Source organism: Sardina pilchardus, chromosome 3, assembly GCF_963854185.1.
Source record: "Sardina pilchardus chromosome 3, fSarPil1.1, whole genome shotgun sequence".
Lineage (NCBI taxonomy): Eukaryota > Metazoa > Chordata > Actinopteri > Clupeiformes > Clupeidae > Sardina > Sardina pilchardus.
This window is the reverse complement of record NC_084996.1, coordinates 19,061,414-19,082,539: the sequence shown is the minus strand read 5'-3', so window position 1 is coordinate 19,082,539 and position 21,126 is coordinate 19,061,414. Positions and strand designations below refer to the sequence as shown.

At 40.4% G+C, this 21,126-nt stretch overlaps 2 protein-coding genes across 5 annotated transcripts in view; both read right to left on the bottom strand.

Annotated features, from left to right (window-relative positions):
* The window catches only part of LOC134076974 (deleted in malignant brain tumors 1 protein-like), a 330,477-nt gene that overhangs the window by 185,628 nt on the left and 123,723 nt on the right, over positions 1–21,126 (bottom strand). The gene's annotated exons all lie outside the window — the stretch shown is intronic.
* LOC134076976 (deleted in malignant brain tumors 1 protein-like) lies at positions 2,476–20,128 on the bottom strand. The gene is made up of 13 exons (XM_062532303.1): positions 20,041–20,128; positions 16,679–16,708; positions 16,086–16,118; positions 15,267–15,578; positions 13,407–13,495; positions 13,017–13,280; positions 12,083–12,296; positions 10,840–11,151; positions 9,933–10,247; positions 4,836–5,129; positions 3,887–4,210; positions 3,651–3,785; positions 2,476–2,846 (listed from the first exon to the last, which is right to left on the bottom strand). Exons 1-13 carry the CDS (start codon positions 20,066–20,068, stop codon positions 2,752–2,754), a joined length of 2,445 nt encoding a protein of 814 aa, XP_062388287.1. The 5' UTR covers positions 20,069–20,128; the 3' UTR covers positions 2,476–2,751.

Below are 21,126 nucleotides of genomic sequence, written 5' to 3'. Positions count from 1 at the left end.
CAGGCAGGGTTCACCCAGCCTAAAGACATATAGTTTAATGAATGTTGATAGACTAATAGTTTAATAGATGCGTGTAGATAGTTTAATGGATGCTGATTGGAAGTAGATGGATGGTTTATCTGTATTAATATTACTGGGGTGATTGCAATGGTTTCTGGGTTGTTGCTAGGGTAATTGAGAGTTGTTAGGTTTTTCATAGTGGTTACTCTGCTATGTAAAGTGGTAGCCTATCTATGTTGGTTGCTAAAGTAAGGTGGAGGTTAGGTAGCAATAAAATGAGACATGAATGTTGATAGACAGTAGCCTAAGGATAATTTCCAAACCAATATATATGGTAAGTAACACACCAGCATGGAGCTCATGAACAGTCCACATTTATTGTATAACCTAGTTTAGTTTTAGAACTTAAGATAATGACCATTGGTATAGTTCAAAGGGTGATACTGAAGTCATGCATTTATGCGTTAGAAACTCTGCAACTTAGAATGAGAGCATGCAACGGATCACAGCACTAGATCATTTGTGTAGGCTATTATATGTGAATAAATTAACTTTTTTTCCGAAGTGGTGAAATCTTCAGTGGTCATTTTTGCAGGTTCATGTAAGCATAGACATAGGCCTAGTGCTATATAATTGCATTGCATTATGACAGTAGAAAAAGAGTGTTTATCCTATGGTGCCCAGGCCACACAAAAACAGTTTGACAGTTTGTGTAGGCTACGTTACGTTGGCTGAATGATTATTTAGTCCTATGTTTTTAAAACTGGTGAAATATTCAATGGTCATTTATGCAGGTCTTGCAGTCTCAATTAGACTCAGAATTTACTGGCATTTAGCCTGACTGCAACTTTAGATGAAGCAGTATGCTACAGTATATGAGTTTTAGTGCTGCCGCGATTAATCGACATAATCGAACTAATCGATTATGAAAATTAGTCGACGCCAATTTTTTTAGTCGACTAATCGTTTTGCGTTTGACCCCCTATTTATTTTTGGTCTCCCGTCTCTAACGGCTGTAATGTTATTAATTCTGTTATTAACTCTACAAAAGTAGGCTGATATTGATATGAGCATATCTATATCTATGGCTATATGTCATGTTTTGGCCATTCAGTTGAGTTAAAAATAAAATGGACACAGCAAAATAACGAAAACTTGATTTGTTTTTTTAAAAAATAGTCGTTTAGATTAGTCGACTAATCGAAAAATTAGTCGAAAGATTAATCGTTAGAAAATTAGTCGTTAGTGGCAGCACTAATGAGTTTCATAATAGTATAATATTAGGCCTAATCGTGACTGCCAAAAGACGGGGATCAACATCGGAGGTTGTTGACATTGATTAAGTGAAGATACAGTAGCTAAGTAGCCTACATGATTTCAGGCGCAGATAGCCTATCCGATGGCACTATAGAGAATGGGAATGTGACGTGTCGAACATTTCGCGGTTGCGCCGCGGTGGCGTCTGGGATACATAAGTGAGGCCACTTGTACGCTGCTGCCAATGCTGTATCATTGTAAACATCGTAAAACATTGCTAACTAGCTGTTTCTAACACTGTTTTTCACACATCATGGGACGAACCTGTTGTGTTGTTGGATGTAACGTCCGTGCCTACGATCGTCAGGTAAAAAAAATCAACAACGGAGTGTCTTTGTATCACTTTCAGGGTCTCACGTCCACTCTCCAGACGGTCTGTCATAGGGATCCATGCTACCGATCAAAGACATCTTTTCTATATAACGTTTCCTCGCGTCCGGCAGGAGCTTGTCTCTGTACGGTCCATTACTACTTCTACTACTAGTTTTTAGCATAGTAGCCTAAATGTTTACATCTAGTGTTACTGTTTTGGCTAGCCGATCTTGTTCGAATTACCATAGGTTTCTTGTTTATAATTCGCGCCGCGGCCTCACCTAATGGAGGAAAACGCCCCTTTTGTCCCAGAATGCATTGCGCCGCTGACTTCCGTTCCAGCAGTTGTGCTACAGCTAATGGTCTCTCATGAGGTGGTATGCGTAAGCCTACTTTCTTTTAAGTAGCGATAATGCCTGGCTTGATAACATTATTTATTTTACTCGGAAATCGTTCGGTTTGTTAACGTTCACCACACTTAGTGCTTATGTACCAGATGTGGACTATTAGTACTTTAGTAGGCTATCCGAAGCAAGCTTGGAGATGGATATAGCCAGATAGATGGTGAGTGGAAGGTGCTTACTAGGCTAGCTCTGGTTGAACTTGAACTTGAGGTGCAGAAGCATTGTGATGTAATTAGTTTTGACACACAAAGTTTCTGCCCATTGACTTACAATGGGGAAATTTGAGCTTGTTTATGGCAAATATCTTAAAAAGTATAAAACTGTCAAACACTACAATTACATACCGCAGGTGTCATTTGAGAGATCTACCGTACGTAACGATGGTTGAACGAAGTTTGTACTGTACGTTAAATGGTTAGACCTGAATTAAACGCAATAAAACTGGTCTGAAGAATATTTAATAAAAAGTCCAGTGATAACAGTACAGTAGGCTACTGTAATGATCATAAGCAGCTGTGTAAGGTACATATAGATCTCACCTTTGCTGTCACACACTAATTAAAGATGAGGATATGCTTTTTATTTATAAAATGAGGATCATTTCTGACATTATTTTTGAAAAACAAAAAAGAAACAAACAGCATCAGACAGATGGGGCACAATCATGACAAATCAGTGAAGCAAAATCACAGATCTTCATCCACACATGTATACTGTGTTACGATGCAAATTGAACTTCTTCCAGCTGAGATGGTCCCCGCTCTGTCTTCACTGGATCTGCTAATTTTGCTTCTTCAAATGAAGTCATAGGCCCTGGCACAAACAACAATAAGGTTATTACCATAGTCTTTCTATGGGCATATTAATTACCAGTGGGGTGTCCTACGAAGCTCGATTAGTGGCTTAGCGAGGTATGTTGCGCTCAAAACCAGGGTATGCTGTCATACGAAAGTGGATTTGTTTTAGCGTCGCTGTATCACCATGGTATCTTATGCTCGCAACCAAACCTGCTCGGGAGCGGGTTATGTGCTTAGTTATAGCTCAAATCGTGAAATATCCCCGCCCTCTGACCAATTCTAACCAATCCATTATCTTGAACAACGAAGTTATCTCACGTGTGCTAATCTGTCATACTTTGAACAGGTTCGGCCCCGCCTCTGCAAACATTTTGAATCTCGAAGGCGCTTTTAAGTATGTTGTGCGTGCAAATATGTCACTACTGTGGACATGCATGCCATACAATATCTGATGACCATCGACTTTTTGATGTTATAGGTTAGACACTAAAAAAGACCACCCTAGATTTCGCTACCGCTCATAAATGCGGAAGTAATCGTTGGTTAACCTAGGCTGTCTTGTGCGTCTCCACGTTTCCCGATTGGTCAAAATCACTCCAACCACGAGAACGCGCACAGATCTGAGCTGAAAGCCTAGTTTGACAAATTTATCACATACCTGCTGTCGTAGGATCACTTAACTTAATACCCGAGTTGAGGCTTTGTGCAGCCTCGATATGTCTAGATAACCTAGATTTGTCTAACTTGCTTCGTAGGACACCCCACTGGTCCAGCCAGGAGTATGATTTAAAGGATCAATCATAGTAGAATGGGTGCTCACAGTACTCGTCATTGATCGCGTATATATGCTGTCTCTTTTTCTTCCACAGCAACACTGAGCACAGGACTATCGCAAGGAGCAACAGCCCAAGTGTTGGCCCATAGAACACAGAAGGATGCACATGATGGAATAATGCTATATGGAAGAAATGAACATTGTCATAACTTTAACAAAAAAGAAACGATAATATCATGATAATAATTGTGTGTTATCACACATACAGAGAGATACTCCACCTCTTATGTTCACATGAAGCACATCTGTTCTTCCCGAGGTGAACACACGTGCAGACAGAGTGACCTCATAGAAGCAGCTGTAGTTTCCTGCATGGACAAAGTCTGCTTCAGGAAAGTCGAAAGAGGCAGAGTGATTGACCGCCTGCTCAGTCCAGATCTCCGCTGACCCATCAGAGGTGAGGTGGAAAGAGCCTCCTTGGTACTGTGGCTTGGTGGAGCAGACGATGGAGAAGCTTTTGCCCCAGGGGACCTCTGGGCCGTTGGGCCCCAAGACCAGCTCTCCCTTTGGGGCACTCACAGAGATGATGGGCTGTGACACGGACACTGGAGGGTATATAAAATCCATGAGCGACATACCTTATATTGCATAGTACAGTGTAAGTACTGGTTTTCCCTTTTGCAGTAGGGTGTCTATGCAGTATATTAAAATATTAATAAAGAGCAAACCATTATTTCCGATACACTCTAATTTATTCAGTGTACAAAATAGTCACGCCAGTCTTGGAGCATCCTGACTTCATACTATTGTATCAAATGTTCCTAGAACCTTTGTATAGTACTTTATACACTGCAAAAAATGAAATCTAACCAAGAGTTATTCAAATGTATTTAATAAATGTTTTTAGTATGAAAATACTTACCTAGTGCTCTCTCGAAAGATCATTTTGACTTCATTTAAGATGACTTTGACTTATTTTAAGGAGTCTTATCAAGACAAATTACTCAACGCACTGGCACATTTGTTTGTTTTCAGGAATATAACTTTTCTTAAATTAAGTCAAATGATTTCACAAGAAAGCACTAGGTAAGTCTCTTTATACTGGAAACAATACCATCTATATTTTTTTTTATCTTGATATAAGATTAATAACCCTTGGTTAGATTTGATTAGATGAGCAGTTTTTTGCAGTGATAATACAGATGAAATTGATTTTTCTCAGTTTCTCACCAAGGACAGAGAAGCTGACAGGATCACTGCCAGAGGATGTGCTATTGTGACCAGACACTTGTGTTTGATACTGGCAGTAGTAGGATCCTCCATGGGCAAAGTCCACCTGACGGATGGTGAAAACTGCAGAGGTTCCTGAGGCTGCCTTTGTCTCTCTATAGGACCCAGAGAGCTGCTGTAGGGTGAATGTCCCACCCAGGTACTGAGTGGAGATGGAGCAGCTCATCTGGACTTGCTGACCCCAAGATGAATTTCTTTCCGTTTGAAGGATGAGAAGTGGTTTTGGCAGTATATCTGGAAGCAAAAACAGTTGAAAACATTAGTTATCCAACATAAGAGAGTCAAGCTCATCTCTAATCATCCCAAAAGCTCTACGCCCTGTGAATTTTCTCATGATTTCTTAGTTCTACAATCCTGACATGCCCATTACACTTATGTGGACAGCACGCGTCATTGTTAGTCACATCACTTTTAGTGCAATGTGAATTCCTAATGGAGCACATTTCCAACAAAGTTTAATGTTCAAGACAGGACATGTTAGTGCAGAAATCAATACTACTCACATAGAACCAATCAGTACTACTCACACAGAACCAAGGAAATGTTCTACTCGCATAGAACCGAGGACATGTTATTGCAGCAATCAGTACTACTCACATAGAACCAAGGACATGTTCTACTTGCATAGAACCGAGGACATGTTAGTGCAGCAATCAGTACTGCTCTCATAAAACCAATCAGAACTACTCGCATAGAACCGATGACATGTTCGCGCAGCAATAAGTACTACTCAGATAGGGTGTAGGGTCAAGTGCCAGTCCTAGAAGGTGGTTAGTCATGTGGTTTAGAGCTAGAAAAGTACTATCGAGACAAAAATAAAATAAAACAGAAGAAATTAAACGGACATACCAACATTACTGGGTATGGTGTAATGGTGTGTGTGTGCATGTATGTCTTGCCACCCAACATGACAATTTGACTGCTGGGAATTCAATCTAAGGGCGCACTCACACTAGGTACGTTTCACCCGTACCGTACTGGAGTACGGTTGCCTCTGGTCCCTGGTCTGCACTCACACGGCATATAATCAAACCGTACTAGGGTACGATTGAGTTGCTGTGTTCTAGAATCTTCATGCAACGTGTGATTGTTAATTGGAACGTTATTGTTTATTTCATCATTAATGACGTCGTGCTTCCATGCGTACCGTACCAGAGTCCACCTCCTCCAAGCGTACTAGCGTACCGTACCCCGGTACGGAACGAAGCGATCACACTGGTCAAACGAACCGGGACTTTAGGGGCCAAGTGTACTCGGGTGCGGTACGAATTGCCTAGTGTGATTACGCCCTAAGGCAGGCATCACCAAATGGCGGACCGCGGTCCGGGTCCGGACCCAGTGACGGTGCTGTCCGGACCCGTTGAAATTGTCGGCCTATTAATATTATCAAAGAGCATCGTCCGTAGCCAAGCCAATCAACTCGATTGTTTACCTTTCAGCAACAGAGAATAGGCCTAGCGGGAGAGAGAGGAGATGAGAGAAAATGGCTTGCTCAAAAATGATGGTGAAAACTGAACTGAGATGAATGGACGGACGGACCAATACGTTCGTGCTGCTGTGAATATGCGCTGTGAAACTGTGGCGACGTTAGCGTGCGTCACTGAGATCAAACACGGGTCGTTAGAGGAAAGGTACACGCAGAAGTCCGCAGTGAGGGCAAGTAAAACTTGAAAAGCACTCCGAGAGCTAACAAACAGACAAACAAACGCAAACCCCGATGAAAACATTACTTTCCTCTGCGGAGGTAGGATAATAATTATCAAATTGAAAGCACACTATGACAGGTCTACTCGTGTGATCACGCATGCATGATGTAGGCTACAGGCAAATTAGTGTTCGTTAAAGATTGCGTGGATTTTGATGCAACACAAGAGAGCATTTAGCGATGGGACAGCAGCTGTGAATGAGTGCTTAACCCATTAAGGCCTAAAGCGCCTGGAAAAAAAGCCTGTAAAACCTAAGGGCGATTTCAGGAAAAACCCCAAAAGCCTGAAGTTTTTCTGGAAATTCAGCAATTGTGTCAACGCCTACTAAGTTATTGATTTCTCAGCCTCTGTAGGAGATAGAAACAAAATTCAAAAAGTATTTGAGAGCTTACACCTGTGGCTTTCCTGGGAAATTGAGTTTATTTAGTTACACCTTCACAAAAATAAAACATGTACTGTGTCAGTGCAGGAACAGCACTATTTCATCAGAAACAAGTGCATTTTCTACAGCTTGTCATTCTGATTGACATCTGTTGACTGGTTATATATTATTAGTATGGTCAGAATTTACTGATAGGCTTACACAAGCTGTAATAGTTTCAAAAAGTGACTGTGTTTACTATATTCCAAAAATGTAGGCAAATTGGGGCCACCACCTTGACGCTATCAGTAATATTGAATAATGTGTGATCATTGACAGTCCTGGTGATCCTAGTCTCTGCTTGACCCTCCACACACACACATACAAAATGATGGCTTGTCATGTTTCTATTTCATATTTTGAATTCATAAACTCCATATATTTTGTTAATAGTTTAGTATTTTATGATCTGCATAATTACTTATAGCTAAAAAATATTCAGTAATTTGAAAATTCATTTTTTTTAAACTATTGCACTTGTCTTGACGTTACAGTGGTGATATGTACTGTAGGTCTAATTGAGTGCCTGTCACTTTAAGAGGAACGTGAAAGTTAATTAGATTTCATTCTCAAGGTTTTTGGCTAGAGGAAAATAATCGCGCATAGTCTCATGATATGTTTTCATTATGTTTCCGTCAATAGATAAAATAAATGTTCGAAAAACTAACAAGCCAAAGAAAATATGCCTGGGATATGTGTTTTGCAATGTTGATTTCTATGATTTTGGTGAGTACTACATTAATTATAGAACGTGCACATTAAAAAGACTCAGAGTGCTACATGATACAACACACGTCTTGTGGTTATGTTCCGCCTTTTAAAAGCAGGTGTAGCCTAATCCGAATCAGGGTTAAATCCATCAATTAGACAAACAGAGTCAGTAGGGTATCAGTTTTGTAACCTACCAGCCCTATGTCAAATGCAGGCAACATGAGGGAGGGAGCGCACCAAAGTCAATAATGAACGAATCCTAAAAACTCCTCAAAGTCATACCTCCCGATATCTCCTCGCTATCAAAGTCCTCCACGAGTGTTCGAAAAATTTAAAAACAATGTCACGAGGAACAAGACTACACGACACTCCCTCGTGTCTATTCTGATGCATTTCATTGGCCCAGAGGCCGATAACTGATGCAAAAAACCCTTAAATGCTAAAATTGACGTATACGCTTTCCCGGCTTCAATGGTAGAACGACGCAACAGCGCTCCCGGCCTTAATGGTAGAAATGCGCCAATGCTTTCCCGGCCTAAATGGGTTAATGCGGCTGCAGAAACTTTACAGATCCCATTGTCAGCTTCAACAACAAGATTCAAGAACATCTGAACTATTAGCAGAGGATACTAGAACGCAGTATGCAAAGGTCTTTTTTTCTTTTCTTAAAGATCCACTTTTATTTTATTCAAAATATTCGGAATGTTTTACATTAGGCTGCTTGAAATTAGCCTGGCACGCCCTCCCAGTGACGCAACGCCTTCAGGCTTTTGCTGCTGGTCTGGTCAACTGCTCATTGAGAAGGATTTCTGAGTTCCCGAAATCTGCGGAACTGCCCCCTTTGGTCGAGAACCAATCAACTTTGAGCAGCTCCAACGGCTCTGGGTAGAGGCGTGTTCAAGGCAGCGGAAAGAGTGTTGTTATTGGTTTAAACTCGGCAATCCGCTTTCTGACATCTACCAGTAGCAAACCGAGGCACTTAAAGGAGGCGGGTCAACCAGCGCTGGCAAGAAACCGTGTTAGCACAGGCTGTTGGTCAGACTAAAGTCACGCAGAGCCTTTGAAAGTCGATGGTAATCAGGCTAGCTTGAAATAGGCCCTAAGTTCAGGCTGCTCAAAGTTATTTTGCACTTTATATTTATTCTATTCAGAATAAATTCAGTATGTTGTCTTCTTGAAATGTAGGCCTAGTAAAGACAACTACAGTATTGTTTTGCATTCAAGTACCATTCAAGTTAAGACTTTTTGGTATGTTACAATATATTACTTTGAAAACACTTGAAATGTAACAATAAATTAAATAGGCCTAGAAATGTACATGCGTTATTGATTTTATTAACTTCAGGGTAGCCTACACTATTTTCAGTGACAATTTAAGATTCGGACCTTTGCCGGGAGGACATTTTAGTAACTGGACCTCTTTGAATTTTAATTGAATACCCCTGCCCTAAGGTAATCGGGAAATGATTTTTAAAGGTCACCATTTTAAAAATCCAAGATGGCAGCCGTATTGACCCTGGGAAATTTGGATTCAAAGATTTTCTGATTCTTCATTCTGCAAGGTTTCCAAAAATATCACTTGTGAACAAAATTCACGTCTTTTATATCAATCCGCAACAAGTGTTGCAATGAAAGCTGTTCTAAATTCAGTGTAAACCACGGCCTCTCGGGGCTTATTGCTTAAGTAAGAAGGGTTCTATACCCTACTACGACTGCAAGTGGGGTGAGTGATGTCTGTCAATCAACCCTATGGGATCCTCCCAAACTTTGTTTGAAAACATCATTTCACCAAGTCTGATGTCTGTCCAGAAAATCAGACTTTTGTGATGTCTGAACCTTTACACAACACAATGCCCCACGAAGCAGGTTGTTGCATTGAGTATTAGTCACCAAGCATCACTAGTCCACAAATAACGCATAATAACATCAGAACATACTGATTAGTGATTTTTAAATTTTTTTTGCATGGAACATTATTCACTATTTGGCACTAGTCAACAAAGGTTGTAATGAGCTAAGGTCATGAGCTAGCGTCGGGGGCCAACTTCTAATTTATTTAAGTGTAAGTACAATATGGATGAAAGATGTTGAGCACTAGAAGACCAAGCAGCAGAACATCAACAGCCCTAATAGTATGAAATAAAATTGAGGTGTCAATGCACTCATCAGGTTAAGTGGATGATCATGTGATGTACTAACCTGAGCACACCACACCAGCATCTTCACCATGGTTACAGTCATGTGTTCCAAAGCCATTATGGGAGCACTCTATAAGGGATCCTTCAGAACCAGAGCAGCGGACCTCATCCATCCAGATGTTCCCACTGCCAGTGCCAAAGTGTGCTTTTGAGGGGGCAGAGACAGCACCTCCACATCCTAGCTGTCTACACACCACCTGTGCAGCTCTCAAGCCCCAGCTATCATCACACACAGTGCCCCACTGGCTGTTGTAGTAGACCTCCACTCTACCTGAGCACGTTGTGTTCCCACCAACCAGCCTAACAGTAGAATTTCCTATAACAAGTACAGACTGTAGGGTGTAGAACGGAAGAGAATATAATCAGGCAGCTGATTTAACAGTATTACATCATATTGGGGGTATTCTAGACCTTAAAGGGTTATTATCATGCTCTATCAGTTATCAGTGATCTGCAGAGCTGTAGTGAAGGTGAGTTTTCTGACTCCGGCTAGATTGGCGTCATAATTGATGACCGACTTACCTTCTCTGAACATGTAGCCTCAATTGCAAAATAATGTTGGCTTATCTTTTACAACATTAAGAAGATCCGACCTTATCTGGCACAAGATTCCACACAGCTTCCTGTACAGGCCATGGTTATCTCCAAGCTGGACTATTGTAATTCACTGTTAGCTGGCCTACCTGCTTGTATCATTACAATTGATTCAGAATGCTGCAGTATGGTTCGTCTTCAATCAGCCAAAGAGGACACATGTAACTCCTCTCCTCGGAACTACGGTCTTCTGAGGAGTGTCTGTTGTGTCAACTACTGATAAATGCTAGGTCAAATTCAAGACTCTTTTCACCAGTGGTTCCATGTTGATGGAACACTTCTTATGGGTTATGGTTTATATGTGATGCACTAACCTGAGCACACCACACCAGCATCTTCACCATGGTTACAGTCATGTGTTCCAAATCCACTATGGGAACACTCTGTAAGTGATCCTTCAGAACCGGAGCAGCTGACCTCATCCATCCAGATGTTCCCACTGCCTCTGCCAAAATGGGCTAAATTGGGAGCAGAGGCAGCATTTCCACATCCCAGCTGTTTACACACCACCTGTGCATCTCTCATGTCCCAGCTATCATCACACACAGTTCCCCACTGGCTGTTGTAGTAGACCTCCACTCTTCCTGAACAATTAGTCTTCCCACCAACCAGCCTAACAGCATCTCCTGTAACAAGTACAGATTGTGGGGTGTAGAATGGGAGAGAGAATATAGTCAGCAAACTCATATGACTTTATTACATCACATTGGAGGTATTCTAGTACTCAAAGGGTTACTATCATGGTTACCAGTTAGCATTTCGCTAGCTGAGCTGCGCTTTAAAACTGTACTCTTCAAAACGGAAGTTTTGGAGTTCATCATGCAGCTGAGCACTAACGGCTGATTCACACCGCATGAGTGGCGACTGTGTGTCAGCTGCATTACCTGTCCGTTTTCATGTTGGTGGCCATGGTAACAGGTCAGAGCGTGCACACTGCCTGCATGACACGCGTGTCTCAGGCGCGACTCGAGCAGCACTGGAAACGTGCGCATGCTAGAAATAGAACCGGCGCCTATTTTGGTATTTTTGGTGCCTACAGAACAGAAATGCAATCGACACGACACATCTGCAATCTGACCATTGATGCGCCCTGTGCATGGCACGTCTGTTCCGTTGCTACTGCGTCACGTGTTATACTGTACCTGCACTCATACCAGAAACATTTCTGATAGGACGCTGCTGCGTCCAGTCTTCCAATTAAGACACGCTCTCATGTCATGTGAAAAACAGGTGCCGGTCCTAATTCTTGCATGCACACGTTTTCAGTACGCCTCGAGCCGTTCCATAGGCATTTCCAGTGGCATAGAAAACGGCATTGAGATAATGATAAGTTGTGGACAAAACAAAGTTTAAAAAAATCTATTAAAGTCGATATGTCGTAGATCATTAAGCTAAAGTCTTAGTAAGTCTTTTAGTAAGAATTTTTCAACCAAAGACCTTGCATGAAAACATTGAAAGTGTCTAAAGAATCTCATCCTGCATGAGCAGGTGTCTGCACTCTGAGACTGATCTGCAGAGCTGTAGTGAAGGTGAGTTTACTGAGACTGTGGTGCTGACCGGTGGCTGGCTGTGTAGAGGGCAGTGCAGTTGGCTGTATAGGGGACTCTGTAGAAGGCAGTGCAGAGGGCAGTGGCTCGGCCAGCTTGAGGTCGTATTTTCCCTCGTGGCCCATGCGGTACCCGTTTATATGGCCGTTGTCCCAGCTCACACGAATCCACCCGCTCTCACTCAGTTGACCAATCACACGGCCAATACCAGGAGGGATTCCATCCTGAAATATGAGACAAACACACACACACACACACACACACACACACACACACACACACACACACACACACACACACACACACACACACACTCATGAACTAACACTCCAGCTGCACGGAGGCCGACAGGGAGAGACTATAGAGGGTGGCAAACACCGCACAAATGAGCAGTGGCTGCATTTCAGCCCTCCTTGACTGCCATCTAGAACTCCCGTTGTCTCAGCAGGGCCAGAAACATCTTGAAGGACACCACCCACCCCTGCTTCCATCTCTTTAACCGGTTGCCCTCTGGCGGGCGCTTCAGGTCCATACGGTCCAGAACAAACAGATCCAGGGATAGCTTCTTCCCCAAAGCTGTCACCTACTTACTATACCTCAAATGTGCAAATTGTGCTAAATATGTGTGCGCTTTTTCGGAGCTGCTGTTTAAAACTCATTGTACTGTGCATGACAATAAAGGCTTTCTATTGAAGTTCTGTTCTATTTTACACGTGCACACACACATTTTTCTATTACTGTACATGCATTGAGTAGATGTACAATGTCTCTCTTTCTCTCTCTCTCTCTCTCTCGCTCTCTCTCTCTCACACACAAACCAAACGCAAAAGAAAGTGAATGCACACACAAATAAACATTTTGAGTAGATGAACAATGTTACACACACGCGCACGCGCACACGCACACGCACACGCACACACACACACACAGTACTGGTCATGTACCTGGTTTTCCCACTTCCAGTCCTGACCCCTCATGATCCTGGTGCCGAGCTTCATCATGGCGGCCATCTCTGGGCCAGACAAGGCTTTGTGGCCTGCCTGTGTAGGTGGCTGTGTGGAGGGCAGTAACTCCACTATCTTGAGGTCATATTTGCCATTACTGCCCATACGGTAGACATTTTCATCACCAGCATCCCACCTCACCCGGATCCACCCACTCTCACTCAGCTGACCAATCACGCGGCCCGCACCAGGAGGGGTGCCGTCCTGAAATATGGGATAAACACACACGTGCACACACACATACAAACAAACAAACACATAAACAAATACACATGTTCAGTGTTTCACACACAAACACACACACACACACACACAGTACTGGTCATGTACCTGGTTGTCCCACTTCCAGTCCTGACCCCTCATGACCCTGGTGCCGATCTTCATCATGGCGGCCATCTCTGGACCAGATATTGTGCTACCTGCAGGGGGAGACAGCAGCAACATTCATACATATAGATGCACACCACCATAAAATGAATTGTAGAAATATGCATCGCCTGCTTCATATCTATTTTTCAAACTGTTGAAAAATATGTAAACTACTATGAAAACATTTGGAATCTGAAATGATTGTCCTCATTTTCTGCCAACATCACTGTGATTCACATATTATCATGTTTAAAAGGATAATTAACAAGCCCTTTTAATTATACTTTATGGCTGTAGACTGTTTAAAGAAATAATTTCATTCATTGGGGATATTTCAACTTATACATTTCAATTGCATGGCTATTTTTATGTCACGTTCACCTCTATGAGGAGAATCATCATAGCTCAATTTTTACTTGCTAACAGAATGCATAAGAAAACCTGACCCATGAACAAACACAAAACTCTGCATGGCATTTCTCTGGGAATACTGAAGGTATAGAGAGATACCTCTATGGTGTGATTCGTTTGGTCAAATATAATGTATGTTGTTTGCACAAATGCCTTCTGCTACTATTTAAATATAAATACAAACAAACACTACCTTTAAGTCCTTTAAGACCTTTAAGTCACAGAACTGATCTTCTGGTAGCTTAGCTAAACAGGTCAGGGTAGTATTTAGTACCTAAACTTGGTTAATAGCTTCTATGTGTAATTATTAATGAACAAATAAGGCATCTATTGGCTGCTGAGTTTTGATGGGCTGTTGATTGTCATTTTGTGGAGTGAGTCAAAATTTACTGAGATGTGAGCACAATGTTGCCTAATAATAATATACCAAATTCCCAAAGGCCCTCAAAGGACTATATCTCATACAGTTTGAGAACTAGATTTTTGTGATGCCTTACACAACATAATGCCCCGTGAAAAAAGTTGTTGCATTGATCATTAATCACTAGGTGGCACTACTCCGCAAATTACTCATAATCAGCCTGGTTAACTGACACAGGGGACTATTTACCCTAAAATGTCATTTTTGGCAAATACAGTACTTCTTCATCTATTGATACTGTGCAGTATTGTGTTGCAGCACCCCCTTTGAGCAAAATATGAAGAAATATATACAAAAGATGGGGTAGTCAAACAGTGTGTATGACACAGACAGTGAAGTTTGAACCTTTACATCTCAACATACTAATTAGTGAAGGATTTTTGCATGGAGCATTATTCACAGTGTGGCATTAGTCAACAAAGGTTGCAATGACCTATAGGGCCATGAGCTGTCGGAAGCCATCTTGTAATTTCTTAAAGAGAAACTATGCAGGATTGGTGATTTCATCTTAAGTTTCGGTTTCGTTTTTCATTTTCGTTCGTTTTATGCTTGCATATTTCTCTGCAGAGCTTCCCCGACAGCTTTAGCGTGTATATTTATGCATATATAGGCTATATATAAATATATAAATTGCAAGCGTGGTTCTTCTTATTCTTTATGCGTCTCAGCCTTCCAGATGTAGACAGGGAACGATCGTCTCCCTAACAAACTGCAAGGTTGCAATAGCGGATAGGGACACTGGGGGCGGGAGGAAATATTACTGTTTTCGATAAAACTGGTCAGTCAAGTAAAACAACGATTTCTAAGCGATATTATGACTATGAAAAAGTTGCATAGGGTCTCTTTGAGTGTAATTACACTATGGATGCAAAATGTTGATGAGCACTATAAGACCAATCTGCAAAGCATCAACAGCCCTAATAGTATTGAATCAAATTGGGGGTCATTGCACTCATCAGGTTAAGTGGATGATTATGGGATGTACTAACCTGAGCACACCACACCAGCATCTTCACCATGGTCACAGTTGTGTGTTCCTAATCCACTATGGGAGCACTCTGTAAGGGATTCTTCAGCACCAGTACAGTTGACATCATCCATCCAGATGTCCCCACTCCCCATGCCAAAGTGGGCTTCATTGGGGGCAGACACAGCACCTCCACATCCCAGCTGTCTACACACCACCTGTGCATCTCTCATGTCCCAGCTATCATCACACACAGTGCCCCACTGGCTGTTGTAGTTTAACTCTACTCTACCTGAGCACGTTGTGCTCCCACCAACCAGCCTGATCTGGGCAGCTTGTGCAAAAGGAAAATAACTTAATTATTAGAGCACTCTAATTATTTCAGCAGAATAAATATTTATTGAACAAATACTATGTAGGTTATTGACATGACATGACAGGTCTATGAAGACCAATACATGCATAAATGAAGCTTAGCAAACATTCATTGCCTTTATACAAATCTTAAATCAAACAATAGTTAGTGCAGTGCCCGTACGTATAGGCCACCAAAAATGTTTTCCAAGAAACCTGTTGCCAAATGACATTGATGCAGTATCATGTTAGATTGTGATGATGTAGAATCAAGCCCGTGCAGTTAGTAGAGCTTTTTACTGTCTTTGCTGTTTTTGTCCAAAAACGACCAAACTTTGCACTGCAGTCACGCATGTCATTAGCAAGACACGTATTAAATCTTAGGTCAGTCGGATGAGTGGTTCGAGAGTTATGCGTGCCACACACATACAGCCGTTCCTTGCATTAATAGATAGATACTGTAGATAGATACATAGATGGAACTCACCAGCTTGAAGAGGGGCAGACAGAAAGACTATCACTGGAAAAAATATAATGGTTGAGTAGGCTAGTTATTAGATACAGTATATGCAAGCATTCACAGTGAAAAAGGCCAAGAATAAAGAAATTGCACAGTAGGCTACGTATATAGTATATTCCAATATTTGGAATGTGTTCTAAATTAGCCCATATATCTAGATATCTATCTCGAATTCAAATGTACCTAAATTGACCGCAACCATATGTCAACCTGCGTTGTGTGGAACCACTGCGGTCCAGCCCTGCACACGCCCAGGGAACACCTGCCACTGACAGATGTATCTGTTGTTCAATATGATTACTTGATTCTCTGAAAAATACTTTGAGATGGATCTACAGAGTGACTGGATTTGCATCTCTACTGAGTGCCAAATCAGCGCTCTTTATTCAACAACCTAACAAATAGTCTGTTAGACTATGCAGTTCATGTCCTTTGCTTTTGCTGTTGTACCATGCACAATTGATTACTTTATTAATGATCCTGATCCAATTCCATTAAGAAGAAAAGGGCAACTAAATACATCGTACTGATGTGATAACATGTCTGTTGTGACTCCTTACCTGTCAGAGATAGAATACAAAGGAGAAGTGCTGATGGAAGAAAGCAAAATGTCAACATGAGAAATTGTTGTTGGCCTTTTTTTTTTTTTTTTTTTTTTATTTGTTTATTTGTCAGGGACAATGCAGCGCACATTATTACATACATAGCTATCACAGTCAATGCCATAACAATGTCTGTAGATGTGTTACATAAAAGGTTTCTAGCCAGTTGGCTAATTTGCAACCCCAGTCCCTGGTCAGACCTTTCTAAAAAACATGTTGTAGTCTAAAAGTAATCTAAAAAGTGTAGTATATGTGTGCAAACACCTCTCTATACATATATAGACCAACAAAAGATCAAGGTAATTTTAGTGTTCATACCCTGACCATACACAACAGAATAACCACAACATACAAAGGAGCATCACAACCAGTAAGTCACATAACATAACCCCCAGACACCCAGCTGCCCACATACTCTCACTTATATGGACAGCCAGTCACAACATACCCCAATACACTAACACAGACAGCAAATCACATACAATACAACCCCCAGATATACCTAGCCGCCCGCAAACTCTCACCAATGCGAACAGCCAGTCACACACACACACACACACACACACACACACACACACACACACACACACAAACACACACACACACACACACACACACACACCCCAGACAGCAAAACATCACATCACATAAGACACAGTCCCCAGATACCCAACCGCCTGCAAACTCTCACCAATGCGAGCAGCCAGGCATCAACAGACAGTACAGTAAAACATAGACAATAGAGTGTGCGTGTGTGTGTGTGTGCATGCGTGTCCTAGTGGCTGCAACCCTGATTTACTTTCAGCCAGTGTTTTACCTTACTGCTAAATGTTTTCAGTTCAGTTTGTGTTTTTAGTTCTATTGGTAAGTCGTTCCAAAAGCGGGTTCCTATTACTGAGAAACATGACTGGCCAAATGAGGTTTTGCGCCCCTCTACTGTGCAGTTACCACCCACTGCTCCCCTTGTGGCCACGCTCCTTGCATTTGATTTTGTGACAAATGGACAGAGTTATTTGCTATTTTCATGTAAATCATTATTACCATTCTACTTTATTATTGCTGAAATACTTTGTAGTAATTGTATAATGTACAGTAAGCTGCCTAAAGAAGTTATATCCTATTTTCTTTAGTCTGTCACTCATGTCTTCATCATATCTGTAATTTCCCTCTGAGTTGATGATGCATATTTGTACAGTATAGACTAGAGTACACACACACACACACACACACACACACACACACACACTCACAGGAAAGGTGTTAAATTATTTGCACTATAAGTATGCAATTACCCAGTGGCCAATCAAAAAACAAGACTATTTAACATTACACATCATGGAATCCATGAAGACTATATAGCCTATATATATAAAAGAAAGTAGAGAAAGAAGCCACATGGTTAAACTTTGATAAAATGTGCCTCATGACTTAGTTGATTAGAACATTGTATGTACATGTACAGTATGTCTTGTAGAATAACAGACATTCCAGAGATCACAAGTCATATCCACTGACATTGGCTATTTTGGATTTATGATGTAACACATCAGGGAAGTAAATATTAATAAACATAGTGATCATATAAGAATATAATAGAGGCAATGGAGATTCCTGTATACTGACTTTGAGTAAATATGGCAAATTGTGGTGTAAACCAATGTTTTGCTCAATTTCTTAGCTATTTTGGGGAGCATGCAAATATAAGTGCATAATGGAAAGCCTCCATGCTTTTTATGAGATTCAGCATAGAAAGAAAAAGCATAGGCTCAATTTGAATTTCTTCTGTATGACAGTAAAGGCTTTAGGACATCATTCTCACAGTCATTCAGCTGTTGCACTGACACACTAGTCTACCTTTTATCATCTCTTTTATAATGCTTCTTTTAGCATCCCTTTTTCCTCACTTGGAAAAATATAATTTGCTTTCCTATATGCTGTTTTGCTGAAGTGCTGAAGTTGCTTTTTTTTGCTTTAGGTCTTTAGTCTTCATGGATTCCTATGTGATTGATCAATTAACTGAATCTCATGCCATGATGTGTAATGTTGAATAGGCTTTTTTTTTGATTGCCCACTGGGTAATTGCTTACTTATAGTGCAAAGAATTTAACATCTTTCCTTTGTTTATCTGAAATTAAAATAATCTAAAGGCCTCACATTTCATTTATGAATTAACAAGGTCCAACTGCTCTTTTGAAAAATATTATTAATAATAATAATACAAAATATTATTACTAATAATAATCATAATAATAATAATTATAGTGATAATCTGGAACTAAATGTCATTATTAGTATCATGATTACTATTGTTATTATTATTATTATTAATAATAATAATAATAATGTTTGTATTATTTAATGTATCTATCAATGTTATGCTATGTATTTCCATTCTATATTACATTATATATACATTATATATATGTATGTGAATATAATATATATATATACAGTATATACTGTATATATATACAGTATGTATACTGTATATATATATAGTATGTATACTGTATATATATTATATTCACATACATACGTTAAAATTGTACTGAGCTTTTAACTGCAGATTGAGATTTGAGTTAAATACCTCTTTCAAACTTTCACTGGTTGTAATTACAGGAGCAAATCATCAACCCTAAATAAATCTATCTAGAATGTTCACATATTAGTTTTTTTGCCTGGTAACATATGTGAATATTACAACCAGTGAAAGTTTGAAAGAGTTATTTGGTAACTCAAATCTCAATCTGCAGTTAAAAGCTCGGTACAATTTTAACTCCAATCAAGCAGTGTCTCACTCCCTTGCTTAGCTGGATACAACAAAGACAGAATCTCATGCCAACACAAAAATATGTCCCTCCTTTGTGCCTCTTATTTCATCAGTAAATATTAAACTAGTAGGAACCCCAAACTAAATGATTAAAGAAGAATTATTACATTGAAAAAAATATATACATATATCTGAAAGCAAATTGTATTAAAAAAAATATTAGTTGTTTTATTAGTAGCAAACAACGAGTTTTGCTGTTTGGCTTCCTCTGAGAGCAATCCTGAGGAAGCCAAATTGCGAAACACGTCATTCACTGCGGTGTGTGTGTGTGATCTCCTGATATTCCTGCACATTGCCAGCACCTGGTTCCTCAAGACGAGTGACTTGTGCACAGATAGTTAGGCTATTATTTAATATAATTTGATATTTACATCAAAATAATTTACACACCTACAATGATGACATAATTTGTATTTGTATTTGTATCATTTAAATATGACATTTGTTTCCATTGATTTACAAATGAATACATTGAAAAAAACAAACATACCTAAGTGTTGAAAATGGTGAGAAGACATTCTTCTACCTCCTTGTTACAGGCCTACTAGGAGTGAACTATCTGGGTGTCTTCTCTCCTTATCTAATGGTCAGAGGTAATATGATGACACATAATGAACTGGAAAGTGCAACTGTTGGAGGAGTTGGAATGAAAATAGCATATGCTCTTCACATTCTGTTCCTCATTTTATTTTATTTTTTTCCTGTTTAGTTTGTTTGAACGGTAAAATATGTCTGATAACGCGAGGTCATCAAAATGATGTTGGAAGGACAGAGATACATGACAGTGTGTTTAGAACATCTTCATCAACATCAACTCATTCACTAGAGCTATGGTTTACTGAATGACTACCATACAGTTATTCAACACATGAGGTGAATCAGTGAGCATTCCAAACACACTGTGAGGGTGGGCAGTGCCTAACTCAAATTATACTGTCTTTAGAGGGCTTAAAATCATAGGTTAATTAAAACAATACCTAATTTATATCACTGTCAGCTGATTGCTTCAAACACACAACCCAATTGAAATATAAATATCAGAAGTCACTCTCAGAAAGGATGTGTTAGAGATAACACGTCAATGTGTTTAGGTAAGGACAACACAAGTTTTGTGTTGTTTTCCAACATAAGTTGTGTTATTTGTTACACAATATGTGTTGGAAATAAAAAAAAAACTTGTGTTGAAAATGACACCACTTATGTTGGAAAACAACACAAACTGTGTTGTCCTTACCTATAATGTTATTTCCAACACATCCTTTTTGAGATTGTGGTTGCCCTGAGCAAATAAAGGTCACGAGTCCTCAGGATAATGGACGGATCGAGAGGGGTTACCACCGGGTTACCACCGGGTGCCCACAAGGGGTTACCATCGGGTTACCACAAGGGGTTACCACAAGGGGTTACCACCGGGTTACCACCGGGTTACCATCGGGTTACTACAAGGGGGTTTACAACCGGGTTACCACAAGGGATTACCACCGGGTTACCACAAGGGGTTACCACCGGGTTACCACAAGGGGTTACCACCGGGTGGTTAAAACTTGGAAACTTGCCCAAGCTGGAACTATCAGAT

Excerpts from the sequence above, each read along its gene's own strand:
- LOC134076976 (XM_062532303.1), bottom strand. The coding sequence starts at position 20,068 with ATGTCTTCTCACCATTTTCAACACTTAG. Across the intron at positions 16,119-16,678 it reads TTGTATTCTATCTCTGACAG|TGATAGTCTTTCTGTCTGCC; the intron begins GTAAGGAGTCAC and ends TATTTTTTCCAG. Across the intron at positions 10,248-10,839 it reads TGCTGGTGTGGTGTGCTCAG|GAAATTCTACTGTTAGGCTG; the intron begins GTTAGTGCATCA and ends TACTTGTTATAG.